The sequence below is a fragment of the Gobius niger genome (genome assembly GCF_951799975.1).
Source record: "Gobius niger genome assembly, chromosome: 1".
Lineage (NCBI taxonomy): Eukaryota > Metazoa > Chordata > Actinopteri > Gobiiformes > Gobiidae > Gobius > Gobius niger.
The window spans coordinates 72553781-72580126 of NC_136852.1; the positions used below are offsets into that span (position 1 = coordinate 72553781).

Consider the following 26346-nt stretch of genomic DNA (forward strand, 5'->3'; position numbering starts at 1 on the left):
CACGTCATCAGATTTTCTTTCCATAATTTTTTCGTTGGGTATTCAACTCATTTTTGTAACTTTTTTTGTCTTTTTTTGTCACATTTTTGTCATTTTTTGTCATTTTTTTGTCAAATTTTTGTCATTTTTTGTCATTTTTTTGTCAAATTTTTGTCATTTTTTGTCATTTTTTTGTCATTTTTTTGTAATTTTTTGTAATTTTCTGGTCTTTTTTTTTTGCCATTTTTTGTCCATTTTTTATCATTTTTTTGTCCGATTTTTGTCACATTTTATCACATTTTTGTCATTTTTTGGTCATTTTTTGGTCATTTTTGTGACATTTTGGCCACTTTTTCATCAATTTTTCGTCCCTTTTTTGCCAATGTTTTCTCACTTTTTCGTCACAAATGAATGACGGGCCGACCCCGGCTTTTATCTAGATCAGACGATACCCGAGGCCCGATATATCGACCTCCACTAGTAACACTTTTGTCTGGTTTTCTGGGCTTGATTAAATTTGATAAATTCATAATCAAACCAAATATGTTCCCTGGGTTTGCTCTCCTTTGCAGTGACTTATCCGTTACATATTTGTGTGGTGTAACTGTGAGGGGGGTTTGGTTGTAAATATGGTGAGTTTGTGTGGACTGGAATGGTTGGATAAATGTTATATTGAAAAACTCACCTGCACATGAGTTAAATAAACTAACAGATATATAAGCGGCAGACATGTTTAAGAAGAGCCTCCTTCCCGCTCAGCCGCGGCGCACAGCCTGACTGATGCGTGTTTGTACAGCGCGCACACACCCATTAGTCTATACAATGTGTCCGTGTATAGTGTTTCTGCTAACTAGGCAATCACAGATAGACTTTTAACGGAGATCCGCAGCCTCGTCCTCTTTAACCGCACACTCCCACTTCACAAAACGCAGTGCACATAAACCATTACGCGCTAATTGAATCTAATTTATTTAGTTTTCCCCCCAAAAAAATCATTTAAGCACAAGTTCCCTAAGCCTCCTCAATAAATGACTGTCGCGTCGTTTTGCTCTCTTCCCAAACACAATTAAAAAATAATATATAAATATATACACACGGCAAACGACATGCATATAAGGGCTTCATTTGGGAGCAGATCTCAGGTCATTAGTAACCCACCATGAGGCAGTGGAGTGAGGGTCCGCGGCGGCACCAGCCCCTGGCCATTTATTCTATATTAAGTCTCTAATGGCCCTCTGTGAGCGCGCCCGGCCGTCCCTGCCTCTCCTGACACTCAGCGTGGAGCACAGCGCCGCTAAAATATGCAGCCCGTCCGGCCCGCACGCACACAGCTATTCAAATGAATGGTTATTTATTCACTAAACGAGGATCTGGGTGTTTAATGTTCCTTGGACGTTAGGTAGTTTTCTGGAGGAGGCAGAGCCATACCCCTACGGCTACAGACATCATTTATTTTACACATAGCCTAATACCGCGCGCTAGGCAGCCGCCGAGAAAAATGGGTTTGGGGGAACTGAGGAGGAGATAGAAGAGAAATAATGATTTTTTTTTTGGTTTTGGGGAGAGGGGGAGCGAGAGAAACGCGAGGCTTAGAGTCTTAAAGCCCCCCCGCCTCAGAGTGTTTGTTAATGGTGTGGGAGAGGGTTTTTTGGGGCGAGGAAGAGGCAGCCGTGGCGTACCTGTGTGAAGGGCCCCCATCTGCATCTCATCCAAATGCACCGCAGCAGAGAGCGCCTATCCCGGAACCACACGGGGCAGGCTGATGGATTCAAACTACCTGCGCTAAAACTTTCAGACATCGCCTTTTACGCCGCTGCAATTTATGCCGTCTGCAAAGTTTCAGAACGGCTTTTTTTTTCGTGTGGAAAGTGAGTAAAGTTTAGTGTTTTACATCCGCATTACCATTAAACGTGTGTGTGTGTGTGTGTGTTCTTGTGCATACGACATTGTGAGGACCAGTTTGAGTTTTTAACCAGCAGAATGAGGACATTTTTTGAGTGGTCCTCACTTATTTGAAGGATTGTTTGAGGGTCAAGATGTGGTTTTAGGGTTAGGGTTTGGGTTAGGCTAATACATTATGTCTATGAGTGTCCTCGCTAAGATAGAAGTACAAGTGTGTATGTGTGTGTGTGTGTGTGTGTGGTGCCTACATTGGGTCATTTCAACTTTTCCATTGATAAATAACTTACGTGATTACTAATTGTTTGAGAATATATACTATGTACTACCAGGGCTGGACTGGCAGAAAAAAATCGGCCCGGGACTTTTGGGTTAAGACTGGCCCTCTAAAAAAAAAAAAACAGTCATATTCAATAGTCGAGGTGATGAGCAAAACAATGAGCCCTTAGCTTGAACTAAAACAGTATAAGCTACAAATCGAGGACAATAGTTGCATTTTGTTTCTGCCGAATTCAAGCTAACACCTCATAGCACTCAACACTTTAATCTTTTCCTCTACAATTTGATGGAACTTTTGTAAAATTACTTAACAATCTTAAAATGTGCGTTCGGTTAATGAAGTTCCACTCGCGACTGCAACACAAATAAACTTCTCAAAACCAACCAAATGATCCCACTGTGGATGAAGATGAAACGGTAAAACTCACCACAGAGTTATGGAGGTGTGGAGTGAGGATAGAAATCCCAAAAAGGCCAAACATTGTAAATCCTTTCAATGGAAACTAGAAGATTTCCAAACTGCACGGACGACGAGGGGCAAGACGGAGTCACCTGACAACTCCCAGCATGCACTTCTTTGCAAACATTTGTCTAAAATGTATTAAAAAAATAGAGGTCTGATGTTTTGTGGGTCCTGGAGGGAGTTACAATAAACTATTTCCTCTTATATTCGCAATGTGAGGGGCCCATTACTCATTATACGAGATTATCTGTGAACCATGACTCAAGAAAGCGCCACCAGAGGGGAATAAAAGGCGTCACATCCCTCTGGTGGAGAAATTGTGTAATTACATCTACGTAATGATGGAGATTCTAATGGATTTTCCCGCTAATTGTGGGCCGGTGTTGATCATTATCTCGATCTGACTGGCCCAAAACCGGCCCAAAAGTACGTCGGCCCATCGGGAAAACACCCGAATCTCCCGATGGCCGGTCCAGCCCTGTGTACTACTGTAGACTATATACAGGTGCTCGACATATAGTTAGAATATGGTGGAAAAAGTGCATTTGAAACTAATATATGAAATTACATGCAAAGTGAGATATGTATAGCCTTTATTTGTTATAATTTTGATTATTATGGCTTAAAAAAAGCCTTTATTGATCTCACAATGGAGAACTGTACTTGTTACATTCAGCTTAGAAACACGTGTGTGCAAATAGGCAGGAAATGTGCGGAAAATAGTAAAATAGTGGTATCTTATATACAATGACGACCAAGGACTTTGTGGGGACAAAAAGTGTAAACAGTAAATGATAAGTAAACAGACTATAACAAAAGATGTTGACATGGACATGGAGAGGAGCAAAGTGGTTCAACAGCCCATAAATACATAAAAAATGTAATTTCACTTCTACTGAACAATCTGCTGTGAGAAAACATCCATATGGGCCCGATTTACACTTGACTTTATTTATGTGATAAATAAGTTCATATTCCAACAGAAAATGGCTAAAAATAGTGGAAATGTATGCCGTCTGTATAGGCTCTTTGAATGTCGTGATGTCTGTCTAGATCGCTCTCGCACTTGGGACAGTGTTTGAGAAGGGTTGGTTCAGGGGCAGCCCCGTGTTAAGCAGAGGTAAAACAGTTTGGTCAGTCCTACCTCTCTGTCCGTGGTCACAGAGGTGAGCACGATGGTCATCTCTCCGTCTGAGAACTCCTTGGCGTCTTTGGTCAGCAGCTGCTCCCAGTCTACACCCGGCCAGCACACACAAACAGACTAACAGTTATATCCACACACGGATCAGAACGGTTTCGGGACACACACAAAAGATAAAGCATCAATGCACCGTCAGGGAGTCCGGCCAGGTCCAAGAATCAGCACTGGTTTCATTTATGTAATATAGTATGTGGCGTAGTTAACCTCTTAACTCCCACCTGAACCGAGAGATCTTTTTCCTCATGTTATCAGATTTTTTTTTCCATCATTTTTTTGTTGGGTATTCAACTCATTTTTGTAACTTTTTAGTCATTTTTTGGTCCATTTTTTTGTCAATTTTTTATCACATTTTTGTCACATTTTTGTCATTTTCTTGTCATTTTTTTGTCATTTTTTGGCCATTTTTTTGTCCACTTTTTGTAATTTTCTTGTAATTTTTTTGTAATTTTTTTGTAATTTTTTTGTCAAATTTTTTGTAAGTTTCTTGTAAAAAATTTATCAAATTTTTGTCATTTTTTGTCACATTTTGTCACATTTTTGTCATTTTTTCGTCACATTTTTATGACATTTTCATCATTGTTTTCGTCTCAGTTTTGTCGCTATTTTCACACCTTTTTTCCAGAAGCTTTTGGATTGGGGTAAAGCCAAACTGGAGAAAATGTGCTCGGTTCAGGTGGGAGTTAAGGTGTTAAAATGTGCTTCATAGTGTATATATGTCTGTGTTACTGTGTCAAAACAACATGGGGAGTGTGAAATAAAAGTACCACAATAAGTCATCAAAATGTCTCGGAAAATACGCACCTTGCAGTTTTGCCTGTTTGCTGTGGCCGAGTTGCTCCAGGTGACTCAGGAGTTCATCCACTTGTTCGGAGCGGCGGCCATGTTTCAGCCACAGGATTTCTCTCTGCAGTCGCAAAGCCTCTGTCAGGACAAAAGCACTCATTGAAAGCATGTTTTTACTTGACATTTTAATGTAAACTGATGGTTTCTTTAGATAAAAAAACATTTAAAAAAAAAGGTGAAACCATTTAGACAGTTTTCCATGTGGTGTCCCTCAAGGATCCGCCATTGCCCCGCTATTATTTCTTAACATGTTATGGCTAGAGTTATATTCTTCACAGCTTCACGGCCACATTTTATCTGTTCATTTGGAGAAAACATTCTGTGGCCTCTCGTTTACTCTCCTCTCCAGGGCTGGGTACTGTTAAATATTACCAGTACAGTATCGTAAAAAGGTTTAGGTTCTACTGGTATCGACAAAATAAAGCATCGAATACAAAAAAAATCTTATATCTTAGATAAGGGGGGTCAAACTCATTTTGTGTCGCGGGCCGCATATAATAGAGACATTTTTTTCCAATAAATGAATAATAATAAGCTGTGATTTGACTGTAGCTTCATTAATAACAACGGCTTACACTTGCATTGCACTTTACAAGCCGGTGTCACAAGTTCCTCAAAGTACTACATAGTCATTATTCATTCACTCGGTGGTGGTAAGCTGTTACTGAAGCCACAGCCGCCCTGGGGCAGACTGTTCATGTACCACGTGGCTATAATGTGTTGTTCATATCCTGAGCTCTTATTATGTCAGTGCCCTCTGCTGGACACGTGTGGAACTCTTTCCTTTTCTAGTGGCTTTAAAAAATCATAACTCCGCACAGGAATGGGCTAGAGACTTACTTTTTTTTTTTTACATACTCTGGAATGCAATCTGGCCGTCTGTTTGACACCCTTGTCTTATTTTCATTCATTTATTTCATTTATTTATTTATTTAATATGGACATAGCAATTACATTGGACGAACCAGATGCATTGTTTAAAGTGTTATAGCACATGTGCTAATTTTCAACACCTGTCCATAGGGGGCTTTTAGGTTTCAAAGATAAAACACATTATTAAACACAGTTACAATAAAACAGATTATTTAACTAGATATGGCACATTTTACACATGTGAACACCTTTGGGCCGATCTGAGCCACTGTTTAAGCCTCTGGTAAAGATGGTAACGTTCGTCTGCAGTTTCAGAGCCGCAGGGAGAGAGTTCCACAGTGTCGCCTCTGAAGGAGAAGCACGACTGTCCAAAAGATTTTTTAAATTTTGGGAGCACACAATCCCCATTAACTGAGGCTCTGGTGGAAGGTCTGAGAGAGCCCTGACACCTCACCATGAGGCCAGAGAACAGAGGTGACACACAATTGTTCAGACATTTAAAAGTCAATTTCAGTATACTAAAAGACCCAAGTTCTGATGCTGTTGGTCCAGGGACAGGATTACAGGAAGTGACTTGGTTGTTTCAGCTGAAATAAATGGTTATTTTTTCCCCCAATGTTGGCCCAGTTTCCCCTTTTTTTCTCCAATCTTTTTTTTTTTTCTTGTATTCCCAATTGTTCTCCTCTCATTTATGCACATTTTTATTACTAATACTTTCCCTATTCCCTATTTTTTTTTCCGCATTTACCCCAATCCAATCCACTTTATTTATATAGCACATTTAAACAACAAAACGTTTCCAAAGTGCTGCACATGCAACAAAATCAATAAAACCAAAACAATACAAATGAGCTCTACTGCTATATGGGTGTAAAACAATAAATATGAATAAAACAACCCCATTTGTTTTACCCAATTTATTACCATTTTTCCCTATTTTTGCCATAATTTCTCCCAATTTTCCTCAAATTATTTTCCATGTTTCACACATTTCTTGATATTGGATAGGAACCACATATTGTTCACACATTATTGTTCTGTTTTCTGGTTCTAGACAACAAATAATTAATTAAGGCGAGACACTGCAGGTGAATAGGGAAAAAATGTATATTTACAGATGTCAATTTGAAACTGTTGCTGTCGATCACTGGCATAAATGTAAGAAAAAAATACATGGCAAGTTTTCTGTCATTTTATCTTTTCATATAAGAACAAGGTGTTTTATGCCTAAAAATGCCCCAAATTTCACATCTTTTTGGCGACGAAATCTGAATAATGGACAGAGCTACATTCAAATGTATTGTTTCATTTTATTGATGAATGAGTTGCCAAGACCTTTTCAGAGAGGATTTTGGATTTCTTGTTTAATTTTAAAATAAGCTGATTTTTAGTGGAAAATTTTGAAAAAAATTGATTTTCGCCTTATTTTTGACATTCAAAACTCAATAAATGGGGCTAGAGATTAAATAATAAAAAATCCCTCTGAAAAAATCTTTCAAATATTGTTCAGTCCAAGGCTGGAAAATGTGAAGTCTTTAGGTCCGACTGACGTGGACATAGTGTCGCCACAATGACAGAAAAATGTGTTTTGAGAAAAAGCCCCTTGAAATTGCATTGTCCCATATAAGTCTATGGGGGAACATTGAATCAGCGCAATATTTAAACATGTTATTGTGAAGATTCGGTATATTTTCTGGTTCCGGGTGAAAGCTTGTATGTTCAGAGACCAATTTGGCCCAAAACCTGAAAACTGAAAAAATTTAGTTTTGCCTGTAGTGTTTCCCCTTAATTAATAGGTATTGGACAAAAGTTCAGGTATCGGTATTGAAAACCAAGCATCGTTAATGTACCAGTATCAAAAATAATGCAACGGTTCCCAGCCCTTTTCATATAAAATGCCACTCATATACATTTAATATTCACCATGACTCTCTATCCACTTTCTCTGCTTTGTGATGATGAAAATGATGTGCTGCTTTTAAATGCGCCCCGATGACAAACTGAGTTATAGTGCTCTGTAAAAGGATCAATACGAGCACAAATGCACGAGTAGCATCAGGAGAAACATGAGGAGAGCCTGAGTTCGCTCTCTGGATATGATCTGCTCTACAGTCTGCTGCGGCGTGTTCGGGATTCGATTTCACTGAAATAATGCAATTGTTTTATGACCAACTCACCAGTTAGTCAATAGCAACGCTGTGGGTGAGACTCTTACAGCAAAATAAGCTTAAAAACAGATAAATACAAATAGACACCATTTGGGGCATGTATTTTAAAATGTGCATCAGGTGTAAAAAAGCAACATTTTACAAAATCAGCCTCATCCAGTGATAGTTTAAAGTCCCTCTTTGTTTGTTTGTTGCTTTATTTGACATTATACATGAACTGTACAACGAAACGTCACTCTAATACACCTTATGCGTGATTTTGGGAGCTCTGTGACGATCAAAAACTTGGTGGTGTTAGTCTGAGGGGGCGTGGTGTTAGTCTGAGGGGGCGTGGTGTTAGTCCGAGGGGGCGTGGTGTTAGTCTGAGGGGGCGTGGTGTTAGTCTGAGGGGGCGTGGTGTTAGTCTGAGGGGGCGTGGTGTTAGACTGAGGGGGCGTGGTGTTGGTCTGAGGGGGCGTGGTGTTAGTCTGAGGGGGCGTGGTGTTAGTCTGAGGGGGCGTGGTGTTAGTCTGAGGGGGCGTGGTGTTAGACTGAGGGGGCGTGGTGTTAGTCTGAGGGGGCGTGGTGTTAGCCTGAGGGGCGTGGTGTTAGTCTGAGGGGGCGTGGTGTTAGTCTGAGGGGCGTGGTGTTAGTCTGAGGGGGCGTGGTGTTAGTCTGAGGGGGCGTGGTGTTAGTCCGAGGGGGCGTGGTGTTAGTCTGAGGGGGCGTGGTGTTAGTCTGAGGGGGCGTGGTGTTAGTCTGAGGGGACGTGGTGTTAGTCTGAGGGGGTGTGGTGTTAGTCCGAGGGGGCGTGGTGTTAGTCTGAGGGGCGTGGTGTTAGTCCGAGGGGGCGTGGCGTTAGTCCGAGGGGGCGTGGCGTTAGTCCGAGGGGGCGTGGTGATAGTCTGAGTCTAGTTCTCCAAACTAGCTTCTGTTTAGCTTTGGATTTCTCAGGAACCGATAGCCATTGCTATAGTTGCTCTGCAGCTAAATCCCCAAACAGCGCGGCCTCAATGTAAAAAGTATCCGTTAGTTATCGCTATTGCTGGGTTGCAGGTGACATCACAGCGTTCTAAAGGCCTACACTTTTATATAGAGGAACAATTATTTAGTTTTTGAGGAAGTGTTTGGTCTTGTACAGAGAGATCATGGACCCAGTGACTGATTAAAATGATCATTTTTGGAATTCATACTTTTTCTTTTTAGCTACGACTTGTGGAAGTGTAATGCTGTTAATAGGAAAAACTGGCCCCTGCCCCCCGCTGGGTCCGATGACATCATCATACTCTAGAACCTGCAACCCACCAATATCAGGGGTGCCCAAAGTGGGGTCCGCGGGCCAAATTTGGCCCAACGACACAATTCTGTTGGCCCGCCAGAGGGTGACCTACTTGCTACAGTGTTTACTAACTCTCTTCCATTCATTCTCAATGGTAAATATGGATGCAGTACACTTTTTGACCACCAGCGTCAAATTGGGGGCGCTGTTTCACCCCTTTCGCAAAGTTAAGGAAACACTGTTGTGGTGTCTTGGTATTTATCAATCACAGAGCTTTGTAGCATCAACTTTCACAGTTTTCCAACTTTTATTGCAAAGGTTGTTACATCAACAACAGTATATGTTAAAAATGACTTATAAAAGAATTGATGCTGAACTGACACTTCCAAAATAATCGAATGTGGCATTTTCTTTGAGTTACCGAATGAGGTAAAGTTACTGTAGGCACTGTAGATGCAGGTGTTTTTTTTTTTGCACTAAATTGCTACAGTTGTTGATTTTGTTTTACTAAAATTAGGCTTTTGCCTTAGTTACTATTTGTTTTAATTTAGCATGTTATTTGCATGGATAGAATCAAATGCAAATGTGGGCTATCGAAAACATTAAAAGTAAATAAAATAAAGTAACTTTATAATTCGCAGTTTTATGTGTTTTTCGTGTTTGACATCGGCGTGCGATAAATGATATTGATCCGCTCTTCCCTCTAGAACCTCCCTCTTCACATATAACGTCACAGTAGGAGAGGGGGTTTAATTCTGCAGCTTGTGTTATGTATTCCTGAGTGTAATGGTGTTTCCGTTGTGTTTGCCCATTAAAACTCGTGTAACCGTGCCGACGAAGATAAAGCGTTCTGACAGTTTTTTTAATTCAATACATAAAAAAGCGCTCCCACTGTGGATTATCCGCACCTGCCATCAGCGCGAGCACTCGGCAAAAGTTCAGCAAAGTGCTCGGCGTTACGAGCCAGTGCGCGGTCGTCCCCCCGGTGGGTGCTAAGCGAGTCACGTCGGGGGATTTGTGTGTGTGCCCCCTCGCCGCCCCATTACCCTCCCCAGGGTGCAGCCGGGCCCCCCCCCCTCACCTCCCAGGGCCTCTCCCAGCGCTGCGCCGACGTGCTCCGCTGCCTCTTGAAGAATCTCCCTGGCGACCGTTGTTAGCGCCTCGTCCTCCTCCGCGTCCCGCTGGCCCCGGCGATGGACCACTCTCCGGACGCTGGACTTCAGGGCGCGGCACTCGGGGCTGGGGGGGGGAGAGCGAGCGCTGATTACGGAGCATTTGCAGACGGGAATCTTGGCTGGAGGTCAGGAGGGGTGAGCACACATAAGCAGATTCGCTCATTTAGCACTTTTAGCATAAACAAACCGTTACTCCGGCGGCGCCCGGAGAGCCCGCCATGATGTGTGATCTTTAACACCTGCGAGCTTCGGCAACCGCGCTCTAAGATTCTTACCTAAAATATTTGAAAGTCTACAATCTTACAGGCCTCAGAACGAACCCTAGTGTACACGTTTTTTGTCATCTCTGAATGATTTTACCAATACATAAATCCCATGGCTATTTCGGTCAAATCAGAATCAAACAGATACAACTAATCAAATATTACTCCAATTAAAGTAATTTGTGTCATTTCTTTTTGCTTAAAGGGACTATACAGAGTTTAAAAATGTTAAAATTATGTATTTTTCTCCCCCTACATGTTCCTCCATGTCCTAATGTGTAGAATGAGCTCAGACCTGTCTCTAAAATCCTGCACTGTCACTCAGAAAGGTGTTACTTCGGTTCAAAGAGTTTAATATAGAAGCTGCAGTTACACGTAAGACCTGAGGTGGCAGTAGTGAGTATAAAATGGCTAACTTGCATCAGCCCCTTCAAAGAAATAGGCCACCGTTTTTACATATTGAGATATGTTCTTACCTGAGCTTATACGAGTTGATGTGTAACTGTCTAAGCGGGAAAAAAGTGGAACTATATTGTGAGGTAATAACAACGTAATAACACCTGGAGTACCTCGATATCCGTGCTGTAATATCATCTAAACTATCGTCTAAACTTGGATCATGTAAAGGCTCACGTCACCAGCTTGGAAGCTTCTAACTCACCCCAGTTTGGAGCTGTACCTTTGCTGGGAGCAGAAAAAGAAGCAACAAACTGGAGAATTCTTTAGTGGAAATACAATATTCCACATAGAGCTGACTTTATTACAGACTGCGCTCTCTAAACCAGAGTCTGAGCTGGATTTAACCAGAGCTTAATGTTGTTAGCGCTGCAGCGTCTGCAGTGTTTACAACATACAGGCTAACGTTGCTAACTCGCGGCTAGCAGTTTTGGCCATTCTGACGCCGTTTTATGCCCAGGGGTTTATTCATCTGAAAAACTAACCCAGCGACTAAAAAGTCCTCAGAAAATCCAAATTAAAGACATACAGCATGTTTATATTGAGCAAAAATGAGCTGCAGAAGAACAATGAAAACGCTGTAGCTTCTCGCTAAGTTACTACAAACACACGAGAAAAGCTACAGGAGCTGAAGTAAAGATGAAAAGAGACCATTTAAAAAACATCTCAATACTATTTTTCAATAAAAATACATAAATGAACAAAGCACAGGCATTGGGAGCTTTTGGACATGGGCTTTTCTGTCTATGATGGACAGAGCAATAAAAATAAATTATATTGAATGAAAATAAAATAAATAATAAATGGCATCAGCACAATTCTAATATAACTGCTCTTAAATGTGTCGCCCACTTTACTTAAGGAAATGTAAATGAGTAAATTTACTAATTACAAACCAATCTGCTGTGAAAAAAGTAAGAATGTTGAAGAAAATGCCTTGTACTCGTATCGGTATTCGGTATCGGCGAGTACTTAAATCAAAGTACTCGTATCGGTTTTAGAAAAAGTGGCATCGGTGCAACCCTACCCTCAGGTAAGAACATATCTCAGAATGTAAAAACGGTGGCCTGTTCCTTTAAGAGAAAGTACTGAAGTATATGTACTGTGTAGAAAACACAGATCTGTTTAGAAACTGTAAGTGGAACAAAGGGCCTCATTCATTCTGCACAGATGTGTCCTTAACTCCTTCTTAGGGCGGTTTTTCACATTCACAAAACGAGTTCTGAGCTGAAAACGTTCCTCTGGAAGAACTAATCCTGAGAACAGTCTGGACGACTCTTACAAACAAAAACATCTCCAGTTCTGTTCATGATCTGCTCCTGATAGACTCAGGGATTTGTGCTCTACAAGTGAGGGGCCGGGTTAAATCGCCTCGCGGGCCAAATCCAGCCCGCAGGCCGTAGTTTGAGGACCCGATAGTAAGAATGTAAATATAATTATAATAAATTACAGATGCCATCCATCCATCCACTTTCTTCCACTTGTCCGTTGCCGGGTCGTGGAGGCGGCTGTTGGAGCTGCCAAAATCACATTGCACCAGCCCCTATAGCGCCTCCTGCAGGTGGGGGGTCCACAGAAGGACGGCCTCATGGTTCTAACCGGGCCTGTTGGTCTCTCATAAGAGGCTTCTGAACCGCTCTTTGTCTGACCCGTCACCTAGGATGTGAAGCCCCCGACAACAGAGCTCCAGGATCATTCAGGCTCAAACCCTCCACCACGTTAAGGTGGCGGCTCCAGGAGGGGTATTACAGATGCCTTTATTCAGAAATAAGTTGGTAATATCACTTTATTAAAGTTAAATAAAGTGTATTACAACTAAAACTTCTACTAAACTGTTTGATAAAGTGGAGTGTCGGTCTCGATCTTACGACCTTGTGTTCTTCTACACATTGAGCTATACGGGTGGAGCATCGCAGCCACATTTATTTAAAGAGGTAGAGGTATTATGCAAAATTGACTTTTTCAAGCTTTACATCATGTTATTATGTCATTCCCTCATTAAAAACATGCCTGAAGTGTTGCCTTGGCACATTCACGTATTTTTGAGTCATCTGTAAAAACTCTGATGGCGGCCATTTTAGGGATAGGTTTGCCTGAGTCCTCCTAGGAACGCCCCCACCTCCTGGAGACGCCTCTGAGCTTTCGTCACCAGCCGAGTAACCAACCACTGCTCCTCAGCAGAACCCCCTCCCCACTGATGCCACAGACAGCGTGTGGAGGGGGCGTGTCCGAAAGGCTCAGAGGTTCTTAAAGAGACAGAGGCCTATTTCAAGACATTCACTACAGCCATTTTGAGAGAGACATTTTATACAAGGCAGTTATTCTAATTTACTGCATTTACAGACCAACAGAAGGTTTGGTCATCATTGTAGTGTGATATAGACTGGTGCTATGGGATTGAAAAAAGCAGAACACCCCCTCTTTACAGGAACAGGCCACCGTTTTTCTATACTGAGAGATGTTCTTACCTGAGCTTAGACGAGTTGATGTGTACCTGGTCTTTGAGTGTGCCCTCAGTCACGCAAAGCCGCAGTTTCCTGACACTGTCTCCATAAACAGATTTTAAGATGTTCATGAATGAGGCCCAGTATCTTTGCAGTAGGTCAGTGGGATTCACAGCGCCACCTACTGTTCTGGAGTGTTCATTTTTAGCCACCAAATATACTTTTTTACTTTGGGGAGTTTATAGAAATGTAGTGGAGTCGAATGTATTCAAATGTATCTGTTACTGACAAACACAACATGACCTCACTGAACTCTTCTTAAAGTTTGCACATTCCTTCCTCTCCTGTACAAAAAAACCCCCTCATGTTTCAAATGCCGGCATCTGGAGAAAATAATCCATACTGAGGCTTTAAGGGATGTGTTCCAGTAAAACCTACATGAAATCAAAACCTCCGGCCTCATTTAGGAAATGTCTCGCGGTAGAGCTTGTGTGAAATACAGCGAGAGTCAGGGCGGCACGGTCACATCAAACTGCAATCTCACGAAAACTTTAATGTAGATTTTAAAACGTAACCTCTTCACCCCCGCCTGAACCCAAATCTAAAACTTCAACAAAAATAGCAAAGAAAACGAGGATGAAAATACAACGGAAAAAAAAACACGATGAAAAAGTGATGAAAAAACAACGCAACAAAAAAGTCACATCAGTTTCGTAGGTCTTAGCTTTCAAATGAGGTTTTACTCTGGCTTATAGGCTGTAAACTTTTAGATTTGGGTAAAGCTGAAATGAGAATGCGTTAGGTTAAAGGAACAGGCCATTGTTTTTCCATACTGAGATATGTTCTTAAAGTCGAAGTGCTCCTAAGGTATCACTTTTTTGGTTCGTTTTGTCAGACACTGAGGTTAGAGATGTTAAAGATCTTTTACCTTTACATGTTTCAGCGCCATCTGCAGGCCGTCATCAGAAGTATCACCGGCGTGCGGTGACGTGTCACTTATCAGCTGTTCTTACTTCCGAGGCGTGACCAGTCTGACGGTCCCAACAGGTCCGAGAGACTGGTCACGCCCCCTGCCGCCCGGTGGATTCAGGGCGACAGGGGGCGTGGTCATTGGAGGAGGGTGTCCCAGGTGTGGGACAGGAGAAACGCTCCTTCGTCACGGTTGATGGTGTCGGTGCTCCGTTTCCTGATTTCTATGGCTTCTTTTATCCAGCGTTTGAATTTATTGGTTTCCGATCCAATGACCCGAGCCTCGTCCCAGTCCATGATGTGGTTGTTTCTTATGGTCCGAAATAGCCGATTTTAAATTCTCCTGTTCTGCCTTTTCTTTTTTTGTTCATGTGAGTCGTCCCCTTGTTTCTTTTTCGCATTCTGTTTGATGATCCTTTTTTCTTATGTGGAAAGGTCGTCCTGTTTCTCCTATGTATGATTTGTTGCATGATTTGCATGGTATTTCGTAAATTGCGTTGCATTTTTCCCCCTGTGTTATTTTATCTCCCTTTGCTCCTAAGGTGTATTCTATGTTATAGCTATGGACACAGGCTGTGGCTCATTTGAAAGCTGAGACTCTAAGCTCTCTGTAGGTGAAAACAGTTTAATTCTACGTGCCCCAGTTCCTGAGAAATCTAAGCTAAACAGAGGCTAGTTTGGTCAAAATCACTGATTTTCGAGATTTGGAGATAATTAGTGTTTTATGAAACTCTCTCCTTTCTGATTAACTCCTCTCTCCTCTGTGGACAGACACTAACGTTATGTGAAGAGGCAAATGACTAAATATCTCTGTTTCAAGTCAATTTTCAAGGACAACATTGTTGACACGTTTTGAAACACACGTGTCCTCGATCTCTTTTTATGGCGTGTGCGTTTAAACAGCCTGGTTCTCGGATTGAAGACTTTAACAGGATGTTTCTCAGTCGTCCATGGACCGATTTTAACCATTTAAAAAGAGAAATGTTAAAATCTCAACTGCTTTGATCTTTCCATGTGAAGCCGCTCTGCTTTGTCACCACGCCCCCTCTGACTAACACCACGCCCCCTCGGACTAACACCACGCCCCCTCAGACTAACACCACGCCCCCTCAGACTAACACCACGCCCCCTCAGACTAACACCCCCTCAGACTAACACCACGCCCCCTCAGACTAACACCACGCCCCCTCAGACTAACACCACGCCCCCTCAGACTAACACCACGCCCCCTCAGACTAAAACCACGCCCCCTCAGACTAACACCACGCCCCCTCAGACTAACACCACGCCCCCTCAGACTAACACCACGCCCCCTCAGACTAACACCACGCCCCCTCAGACTAACACCACGCCCCCTCAGACTAACACCACGCCCCCTCAGTCTAACACCACGCCCCCTCAGACTAACACCACGCCCCCTCAGACTAACACCACGCCCCCTCAGACTAACACCACGCCTCCTCAGACTAACACCACGCCCCCTCAGACTAACACCACGCCCCCTCAGACTGACACCACGCCCCCTCAGACCAACACCACGCCCCCTCAGACTAACACCACGCCCCCTCGGACTAACACCACGCCCCCTCCTCAGACTAACACCACGCCCCTCAGACTAACACCACGCCCCCTCAGACTAACACCACACCCCCTCAGACTAACACCACGCCCCCTCAGACCAATACCACGCCCCCTCAGGCTAACACCACGCCCCCTCAGACTAACACCACGCCCCCTCAGACTAACACCACGCCCCCTCAGACTAACACCACGCCCCCTCAGACCAACACCACGCCTCCTCAGACCAACACCACGCCCCCTCAGACTAACACCACGCCCCCTCAGACTAACACCACGCCCCTCAGACTAACACACGCCCCCTCAGACCAATACCACGCCCCCTCAGACTAACACCACGCCCCCTCAGACTAACACCACGCCCCCTCAGACTAACACCACGCCCCCTCAGACTAACATGGAAGAGGAACGTGGAAGAGCTTGGTCGCTTCTAACAACCCCCATTTGGGTCCATGAGGAGGAGAAGCTAAATGCTAACAACATGTGTTTTTGCGTGACTGAGCACATGCGTAAAGACCAGACAGGTACGCATGAACTCGTCTAAGCTCAGGTAAGAACATATCTCAGTATGGAGAAACGGTGAACTGTTCCTTTAAGGCGGGGGTGAAGTGGTTAATAGATGCAGTGAAAACACAAATTGCACTGAACTCACAATCACAATAATGTCAGAAATGCTGCCGTTAAGAACCACACTGTTCCGTCAGTCGTGTTCGGCCTGAGTGTGTACCTGTCCAGCAGCCCCTCCCGGAGCACAGTGAGGGACAGCGCCCCCCTGTTCTGCAGACTGAGCAGGTCCAGGTGGTCCCTCCACAGCAGCAGGTTCTCTCTCAGGCGGAGTCTGTGCAGGAGCCTCAGTGTGTCGTCAGGCAGCGGGCCGTCAGCTCTCCACAGCCACAGCACCGGCACACACACGCCCCCCGCCTGCCCCGCCTGCCCCGGCCGCTCCGCCTCCAACAGTCACAACAGAGGAAAGCATTTACTTACACAGGTGGGCACAGCAGATAAAATATGTTCTCTAATCAAATAAAGTTGAAGCATAAGTGTTACCTGGTTCAGATGCAGAGCCAGGCACAGTGTTGCAGCCACAGTGTCCACGTCCGCCTGTGGCCCCCCCAGCACCGCATGGACCGGCCTGTCCCACAGCCCCTCCTGCAGACAACACAGACGAGAGTGAGCCGAGTGTGGGCCGAGTGTGGGGCGAGTGTGAGGTGAGTGTGGGCCAAGTGTGAGCCAAGTATGAGCCGAGTGTGGGCCGAGTGTGGGGCGAGTGTGAGGGGAGTGTGAGGGGAGTGTGAGGGGAGTGTGAGCCGAGTGTGAGCCGAGTGTGAGCCGAGTGTGGGCCGAGAGTGGGGCGAGTGTGAGCCGATTGTGGGCTGAGTATGAGGGGAGTGTGAGCCGAGTGTGAGCCAAGAGTGGGGCGAGTGTGAGCCGATTGTGGGCTGAGTGTGGGCTGAGTGTGGGCTGTGTGTGGGCTGAGTGTGGGCTGAGTGTGGGCCGAGTGTGAGCCGAATGTGAGCCGAGTGTGAGCCGAGTGTGGGCCGAGTGTGAGCCAAGTGTGAGCCGAGTGTGAGCCGAGCGTGAGCCGAGTGTAAGCCGAGTGTGGGCCGAGTGTGGGCCAAGTGTGAGCCGAATGTGGGCCGAGTGTGAGCCGAGAGTTAGGCGAGTGTGAGCAGAGTGTGAGCCGAGTGTGGGCCAAGCGTGAGCCGAGTGTGAGCCGAGTGTGAGCCGAGTGTGAGCCGAGAGTTAGGCGAGTGTGAGCAGAGTGTGAGCCGAGTGTGGGCCAAGCGTGAGCCGAGTGTGAGCCGAGTGTGAGCCAAGTGTGAGTCGAGTGTGAGCCGAGCGTGAGCCGAGAGTTAGGCGAGTGTGAGCAGAGTGTGAGCCGAGTGTGGGCCAAGCGTGAGCCGAGTGTGAGCCGAGTGTGAGCCGAGTGTGAGCCGAGAGTGGGGCGAGTGTGAGCAGAGTGTGAGCCGAGTGTGAGCCGAGTGTGAGCCGAGTGTGAGCCGAGAGTGGGGCGAGTGTGAGCAGAGTGTGAGCCAAGTGTGAGCCGAATGTGGGCCGAGTGTGAGCCGAGTGTGAGCCGAGCGTGAGCCGAGAGTTAGGCGAGTGTGAGCAGAGTGTGAGCCGAGTGTGGGCCAAGCGTGAGCCGAGTGTGAGCCGAGTGTGAGCCGAGTGTGAGCCGAGAGTTAGGCGAGTGTGAGCCGAGTGTGAGCCGAGTGTGAGCCGAGTGTGAGCCGAGTGTGAGCCGAGAGTGGGGCGAGTGTGAGCAGAGTGTGAGCCGAGTGTGAGCCGAGTGTGAGCCGAGTGTGAGCCGAGAGTGGGGCGAGTGTGAGCAGAGTGTGAGCCAAGTGTGAGCCGAATGTGGGCCGAGTGTGAGTCGAGTGTGAGCCGAGAGTGGGGCGAGTGTGAGCAGAGTGTGAGCCGAGAGTTAGGCGAGTGTGAGCAGAGTGTGGGCCAAGTGTGAGCCGAATGTGGGCCGAGTGTGAGTCGAGTGTGAGCCGAGAGTGGGGCGAGTGTGAGCAGAGTGTGAGCCGAGTGTGAGCCGAGAGTTAGGCGAGTGTGGGCCAAGTGTGGGCCAAGCGTGAGCCGAGTGTGAGCCGAGTGTGAGCCGAGAGTTAGGCGAGTGTGAGCAGAGTGTGAGCCGAGTGTGAGCCGAGTGTGAGCCGAGTGTGAGCCGAGTGTGAGCCGAGAGTTAGGCGAGTGTGAGCCGAGTGTGAGCCGAGAGTGAGCCGAGTGTGAGCCGAGTGTGAGCCGAGAGTGAGCCGAGAGTTAGGCGAGTGTGAGCCGAGAGTGGGGCGAGTGTGAGCCGAGAGTTAGGCGAGTGTGAGCCGAGAGTTAGGCGAGTGTGAGCAGAGTGTGAGCCGAGAGTTAGGCGAGTGTGAGCCGAGTGTGAGCCGAGAGTTAGGCGAGTGTGAGCCGAGAGTGGGGCGAGTGTGAGCCGAGTGTGAGCCGAGAGTTAGGCGAGTGTGAGCCGAGTGTGAGCCGAGTGTGAGCCGAGAGTGGGGCGAGTGTGAGCAGAGTGTGAGCCGAGTGTGAGCCGAGTGTGAGCCGAGTGTGAGCCGAGTGTGAGCCGAGCGTGAGCCGAGAGTTAGGCGAGTGTGAGCCGAGTGTGAGCCGAGAGTTAGGCGAGTGTGAGCCGAGTGTGAGCCGAGTGTGAGCCGAGAGTGGGGCGAGTGTGAGCAGAGTGTGAGCCAAGTGTGAGCCGAATGTGGGCCGAGTGTGAGCCGAGTGTGAGCCGAGCGTGAGCCGAGAGTTAGGCGAGTGTGAGCCGAGTGTGAGCCGAGAGTTAGGCGAGTGTGAGCCGAGTGTGAGCCGAGTGTGAGCCGAGTGTGAGCCGAGTGTGAGCCGAGAGTGGGGCGAGTGTGAGCAGAGTGTGAGCCGAGTGTGAGCCGAGTGTGAGCCGAGTGTGAGCCGAGAGTGGGGCGAGTGTGAGCAGAGTGTGAGCCGAGAGTTAGGCGAGTGTGGGCCAAGTGTGGGCCAAGCGTGAGCCGAGTGTGAGCCGAGTGTGAGCCGAGAGTTAGGCGAGTGTGAGCAGAGTGTGAGCCGAGTGTGAGCCGAGTGTGAGCCGAGTGTGAGCCGAGTGTGAGCCGAGTGTGAGCCGAGTGTGAGCCGAGTGTGAGCCGAGTGTGAGCCGAGAGTTAGGCGAGTGTGAGCAGAGTGTGGGCCAAGTGTGAGCCGAATGTGGGCCGAGCATGAGCCGAGTGTGAGCCGAGTGTGAGCCGAGAGTTAGGCGAGTGTGGGCCAAGTGTGAGCCGAATGTGGGCCGAGCATGAGCCGAGTGTGAGCCGAGTGTGGGCCAAGTGTGAGCCGAGAGTGAGCCGAGCGTGAGCCAAGTGTGAGCCGAGAGTGAGCCGAGCGTGAGCCGAGCGTGAGCCGAGTGTGAGCCGAGTGTGAGCCGAGAGTTAGGCGAGTGTGGCACCTCAGGACCAGGACATGCTTCAGACACACCGCTTTAGAAATGTCCCCAAAGTATCTAAAAACCAGGGTCCAAAGCCAAAACATTCTCCATCTGCGTCTGCTTCAAGTGAACGTAATACTGAAAATGTTCCAATAAGCAATACATTTTTATTCATTGACAAAGTGAACTATTTTTAGCATCACAAAAGCAGAAGTGGCACTGATGCTCTGTTTGCTTTGTGAAGCTTGTAAAACGTGCTCACATTTCCATGACTAAAATGTTTGGACCACAATGAACAATTTAAGCTTCAGTAAAAACATCAGGACAGCCAGTAAGACAAAAATGGAAACTACTACAGACCAAAACTTTGTTAAAATGTCAAAATAAAACAAATTCAAAGAGGTCTGAAAGCTGCTGCAGCCGCCGTCGTCAAAGCGAAGCCGAGGAGGGATCAGTTCCATTAATTCAGCCGAACCACGAAGACAGACTGTTCTCATTTGGCTTAAGTGGACATTAATGGCAGCTCCATTATTAGAAATAAACATTTATCTGAGAGGGAAGGAGGCAGAAAATGAACTTCCTGGCAAAAAAAACATTCTGAGTCCTGATGAAACTGTGAGTGAAAGTCAATAAAGCCGTCGGTGTTCAGTCAAAGGGCTGTTCGTGCGGCACGTGATGAGTGTGGGGGCCTTGAACACAGACGTCTGGATTCTGTGCTCGCTACAAATATTCAGGTAAGTGTAATAGGGCTGCTCGATTATTGAAAAAATAATAATCACGATTATTTTTGTCATAATTGAAATCACGATTATTCAAACGATTATTTGTTGCCTTTAAAATCCAGCAAAAAAATTACAAAAATCCAGCAAAAAAATTACAAAAATCCAGCAAAAAAGACAAAAATCCAGCAAAAAAAGACAAAAATCCAGCAAAAAAATGACAAAAATCCAGCAAAAAAGTGACAAAAATCCATCAAAAAAATGACAAAAATCCATCAAAAAAAAGGACAAAAATCCAGCAGAAAAAAGACAAAATCCATCAAAAAAATGACAAAAATCCAGCAAAAAAGTGACAAAAATCCAGCAAAAAAGTGACAAAAATCCAGCAAAAAAGTGACAAAAATCCAGCAGAAAAAAAGACAAAAATCCATCAAAAAAACGACAAAAATCCATCAAAAAAATGACAAAAATCCATCAAAAAAATGACAAAAATCCATCAAAAAAATGACAAAAATCCAAAAATTAAAAATTAGAAAAAAATAATTACAAAAAAATTGAAAAAAAATAATAATAATTAAATTTAAAAAAAAAACATTCTAATCGATTTTTTGCGATTATGCTAATTTTGTAATCGTTTACTGTTGTAATCGAAATCGTAATCGAATTTCGATTAATTGCACAGCCCTAAAGTGTAAAGTGAAACCTTCCATTTTCTTCTGCTTTATCTGAAACACGACCTCAGATAAAGCAGAGGAAAAAGGTGTAAAGGTGAAAGAGCCATGTTGATGTGATCATGTGTACGAGCTCGTCACAAAAGAAAAGATCCGGAACATCTTGATGCGAACGGATTATATTAGTAAGTTTGACAGTGTTTCTCTCCCCAGTAACACTGTGTCCCCGGAATTCTTTTAAAACATCGATTTTCAACCCTCAGAATATTCAATATCTGTGTCACACTCGGTCATGTTTGGGATACGATCTGGGCAGGCCTGACCTTTAACCTGGACCAGCATGCTTTGCGCTCGGTGAGATGCCGAATCCACTTATTACCCGCTGTTTCTTTATATCGCTGGCAACAATATAACTCCAAATTCACATTGAGTTGCCTTGCTTTAAAGGGACTATACCGAGTTTAAAAATGTTAAAATTAAGTATTTTCCTCCCCCCACATGTTCCTCCATGTCCTAATGTGTAGAATGAACCTGTTCACCACAACTGCCTCTAAAATCCTGCACTGTCACTCAGAAAGGTGTTTCGGTTCAAAGAGCTCAATATAGAGGCTGCAGTTACACGTATGGCCTGAGGTGGCAGTAGTGAGCATAACATGACCAACTTGTATCTAGTCTCTTTAATATGAGCCGACATTAAAACAACATTGTTATCACAAATAAAGCAATATATGTTTAGACTTTGTACACAAAATGTAAACGACGCATCTTTTATTTTCACCAGGGATTGCAGTTTTCTTTCACTCCTCACTGTGAGGTGGTAAGCCACTTTTGTAGCCACAGATGCCCTGAGGCACACTGCAAAAAAGATAGTTACTAGATTAGTTAAGATGTCTCAATTTGTGCATAATAATCAGATTTTTAGTTGTTTTCACTAGTTAAAGGGGCTAGATGCAAGTTGGCCATTTAATACTCACTACTGCCACCTCAGGTCATACGTGTAACTGCACCTTCTATATTAAAGAGGGGGTTTTATGCTTTTTTCAATCACATAGCATAGCATTCTGTTAGTCTGTAGCTGCAGTAAATTAGAATAACTGCCTTGTATAAAATGTCTCTCTCAAAATGGCTGTAGTGAATGTCTTGAAATAGGCCTCTGTCTCTTTAAGAACCTCTGAGCCTTTCCGACACGCCCCCTCCACACGCTGTCTGTGGCATCAGTGGGGAGGGGGTTCTGCTGAGGAGCAGTGGTTGGTTACTCGGCTGGTGACGAAAGCTCGGGGGCGTCTCCAGGAGGTGGGGGCGTTCCTAGGAGGACTCAGGCAAACCTATCCCTAAAATGGCCGCCATCAGAGTTTTTACAGATTACTCAAAAATACGTGAATGTGCCAAGGCAACACTTCAGGCATGTTTTTTAATGAGGGGATGAGATAATAACATGATGTAAAGCTTGAAAAAATCGATTTTGCATAATACCCCCCCTTTAAGCTCCTGCATGACGGCACTTCAGACCCGAAGATGGACTTAAAGGAACAGGCCACCGTTTCTCCATTCTGAGATCTGTTCTTACCTGAGCTTAGCATTTGGCCTCTCCTAATGTATTCCTATGGCTCCAAACGGGGGTGAAGGTAGAAGCAACCGAGCTCTTCCACGGACACAAAGACCAGACAGGTACGGATCAACTCGTCTAAGCTCAGGAATGGAAAAACTGTGGCCTGTTTAACCTCTTAACTCCCACCTGAACGGATCCCATTTGCTCCAGTTTGGCTTTACCCTAATCAAAAAGCTTCTTGGGGAAAAAAGCACCAAAACAGCCACAAAAAATTAGAAGAAAACAAGGATGTAAACGCAACAAAAATGTGACAAAAATGTGACAAAAACTCAACAAAAAAATGACAAAAATTCAACAAAAAAATGACTAAAATTCAACAAAAAATGATAAAAATTTAAAAAAAAATGTGACAAAAATTCAACAAAAATGTGACAAAAATTCAACAAAAATGTGACAAAAATTCAACAAAAAATGACAAAAATTCAAAAAAAAATGTGACAAAAATTCAACAAAAATGTGACAAAAATTCAACAAAAATGTGACAAAAACTCAACAAAAAATGACAAAAATTCAACAAAAATGTGACAAAAACTCAACAAAAAATGACAAAAATTCAACAAAAATGTGACAAAAATGTGACAAAAACTCAACAAAAAATGACAAAAACTCAACAAAAACGTGACAAAAACTCAACAAAAATGTGACAAAAATTCAACAAAAATGTGACAAAAACTCAACAAAAAAATGACAAAAATTCAACAAAAATGTAACAAAAACTCAACAAAAATGTGACAAAAATTCAACAAAAACGTGACAAAAACTCAACAAAAAAATGACAAAAATTCTACAAAAATGTGACAAAAACTCTACAAAAAAATGACAAAAATTCTACAAAAATGTGACAAAAATTCAACAAAAATGTGACAAAAATTCAACAAAAAAATGACAAAAATTCAACAAAAATTCAACAAAAATTCAACAAAAAAATGACAAAAACTCAACAAAAAATGACAAAAATTCAACAAAAATGTGACAAAAACTCAACAAAAAATGACAAAAATTCAACAAAAATGTGACAAAAACTCAACCAAAAAATGACAAAAATTCAACAAAAATGTGACAAAAATTCAACAAAAAGTGACAAAAATTCAACAAAAATGTGACAAAAATTCTACAAAAATTCTACAAAAATGTGACAAAGATTCAACAAAAATGCAACAAAAAAATGACTAAAATTCTACAAAAATGTGACAAAAACTCAACCAAAAAACTACAAACTCAACAAATGTGACCAAAATAAAAAAACACAAAAAGGTGACACAACACAGCAACAACGCGAGGAAAAAGATCAGCTTTGTGGGTCTTAGCTTTCAAATGAGCTGTTCCACAGGCCTATATAACGGCCAAAGAGGACAGAATGCATTTGGTTCAGGCGGGTGGTAAGAGGTTAATCTGAATCCTCAAACATACAAGAACAAACCACGGCTCCACGTGTGTTTTGGACAAAAGAACCACATCCTCTCCATCTTAAAGGAGCCACTGTGTAACCTCCCCTTTAAACCCACACAACAGTGAGTTATTTCCCCCGTACTTCATGCTGTCGATGTTGTTCGGAATCCCCGCTCGAACCCCCCGAACGCTGGGCAAATGTTTTTACAAGGCAGATATTTAGCGATGTCTGGTTACCTAAGGGAGCATTAAGTAGATCCAATGGTGCGTGAGAAATGAAGCTGGTTCGTGGCGGTGGGGGCCAAATGGAGGGATGAAAGGCGGGGGCTGCAGCGAGGCGCAGGCGGGAGGAAGGTTAAATACTGCTGAAGACGAGGGAGCGGGGCGGAAGCGGGGGAGAAAAGAAAGAAAGAAAGAAAGAAAGAAAGGCTGGAGGAAAGGAAGAGGCTGGATTGGATTAAAGCAGGGGGGGGGAAAGAGGTGAATATGTGTGAGGGAGGGGGGAGGGGGAGAGTGAGGGAGGAGGGAGGGGGGGGGGGAGTGAGGAGGGAGTGATGCAGGGTGTGATGGAGAGACAGGGAGAAGGGCTGTAGCCGCTTCTATCGCAGAGTGCAAATCAATATCAGATCGGCTCTGGGAGGAAGTGATGCATTAGTGGGAGAAAGGCCAGTGTGTGTGTGTGTGTGTGTGTGTGTGTGTGTGTGTGTGTGTGTGTGTGCGTGTGCGCCATCTGATATCCCTCTATCGCAGTAGTGCCTCGCAGCGTTGTCTCACCACAGCCGCCCGCCGCCTTTTGCCACTCGATCCCGGAGATTCTGCTCAATTAAAGCCGTGAGGCGGCGCGAACGCAACGCGGTTCTGCACAGAGACGTTCCAACTAACGGTTCCTCTGACACTTTACATGCGGTTCATTATGTTTTACACCATGGTCTGGGTGAATGCTCCGTTCTGATTGGCTGGTGGGGGCTAACAAGCAGTGTTAATTTCGTCGACTAAAATATATAGTCTTAATTTTAGTCAAAGTGTTATTTTTTCTCTAAAACTATGACTAAAATGTCCAGATATCTTAGTCGACTGAAATAAGACTAAATAAAAATCATCCAAACTTGTATTGAGCGTCTGAAAGAGCCTCAGATCATGTAAATTCTCTGCCAAAGGATCAGCTCTGAGCTTTGTTCATGTGGAGCAGAAACATGAAGCAGAGGGTTTGGTTGTCAAAATGAACACTGCTAACAGGCGTGCATTATTTTGGTGTAACCGCACACGTATAGTCCGGTAGTTAAATCACTGGGATATCACTCCGCTGTGGCGTCGCCATAGCAACACCTGACACAGCTGAATCAGATAAACGTGTAATTAGTGACTGACAGGAACGTATGAGATGGATTTTGTTTAATTTCAACGTTTTTGGCCAAAACAAAACTTGATAAATGTTTGTAGAGGAGAGTGAGCAGCTAGGTTAGCTACTGTTAATAACATATGAGCTTTACATTTCTATTGAAAACGGTTAAGGCTATTCATGATTTTCAGGCGTACATAAAATGATCCTGCATTGAAGCATATTTGGCTGGATTAGTAAAGTCAAACATAAAAGTTTCAGTTGGGGGGGCCCAGGTGTGAGCGACTCCACCGCAGCTGTTTCCATAAACAGTTGAGCTGGTTGAGCTAGCTAGCTAGCTTCAGGTTAAACAGCGTAAAAGTGAAATAACTCCTGCCCACGAGTGCCGCACATCGGTGTTTACTTCCACAGAAAAGTGTTTCCGGGTTAGTCCTGTTGTGTTGTGATTCTGTGCTGATGTTGTGTCGTTGAGCCTGACTGAGATCCTCGTAATAGCTGCGGAGAATGACTAGTCTGGCATATTTAGTGAGTTTAGTCAATGAAAAAATCATTTGTTCTAAACGTTACGTTTGTGGGACCCTGGTATAAGCGGATTAAACAACGAGGAGCCGCGTTAGACGTTATAATGCAGGAGTAACTCCGCTCCACTGTACATCGTGGTGTTCTTGACTCCGCGTTGTGCATTATAACCGTCTAACGCACGGCTCCGAGTTGTTTAATACTCATATACTCATATGCCTTTACGGTACACGATACTAAACGTCCATTTAAACTGCTTTATGCTCTGCTTTCCAGTTGTAAGTTTGGATGAAAGATGTGGAGCCAGGCTAAAGGCTGAAGGATTTACCTATTGTGCATGTTTTTTAATGGTGCTGC

The 26346-nt window shown here is 44.4% G+C and overlaps 1 protein-coding gene across 1 annotated transcript in view; it reads right to left on the minus strand.

The window, feature by feature from the left end:
* LOC306977372 (uncharacterized protein) overlaps positions 1-26346 on the minus strand; it is a gene marked incomplete at both ends in the record, with an annotated part of 92128 nt that overhangs the window by 53191 nt on the left and 12591 nt on the right. The window contains 5 exons of the mRNA XM_079575673.1: positions 3765-3853; positions 4623-4742; positions 10045-10202; positions 16576-16796; positions 16896-16997. Coding sequence (XP_079431799.1) covers positions 3765-3853; positions 4623-4742; positions 10045-10202; positions 16576-16796; positions 16896-16997 — 690 coding nt within the window. The remainder of the gene's footprint in view (positions 1-3764; positions 3854-4622; positions 4743-10044; positions 10203-16575; positions 16797-16895; positions 16998-26346) is intronic.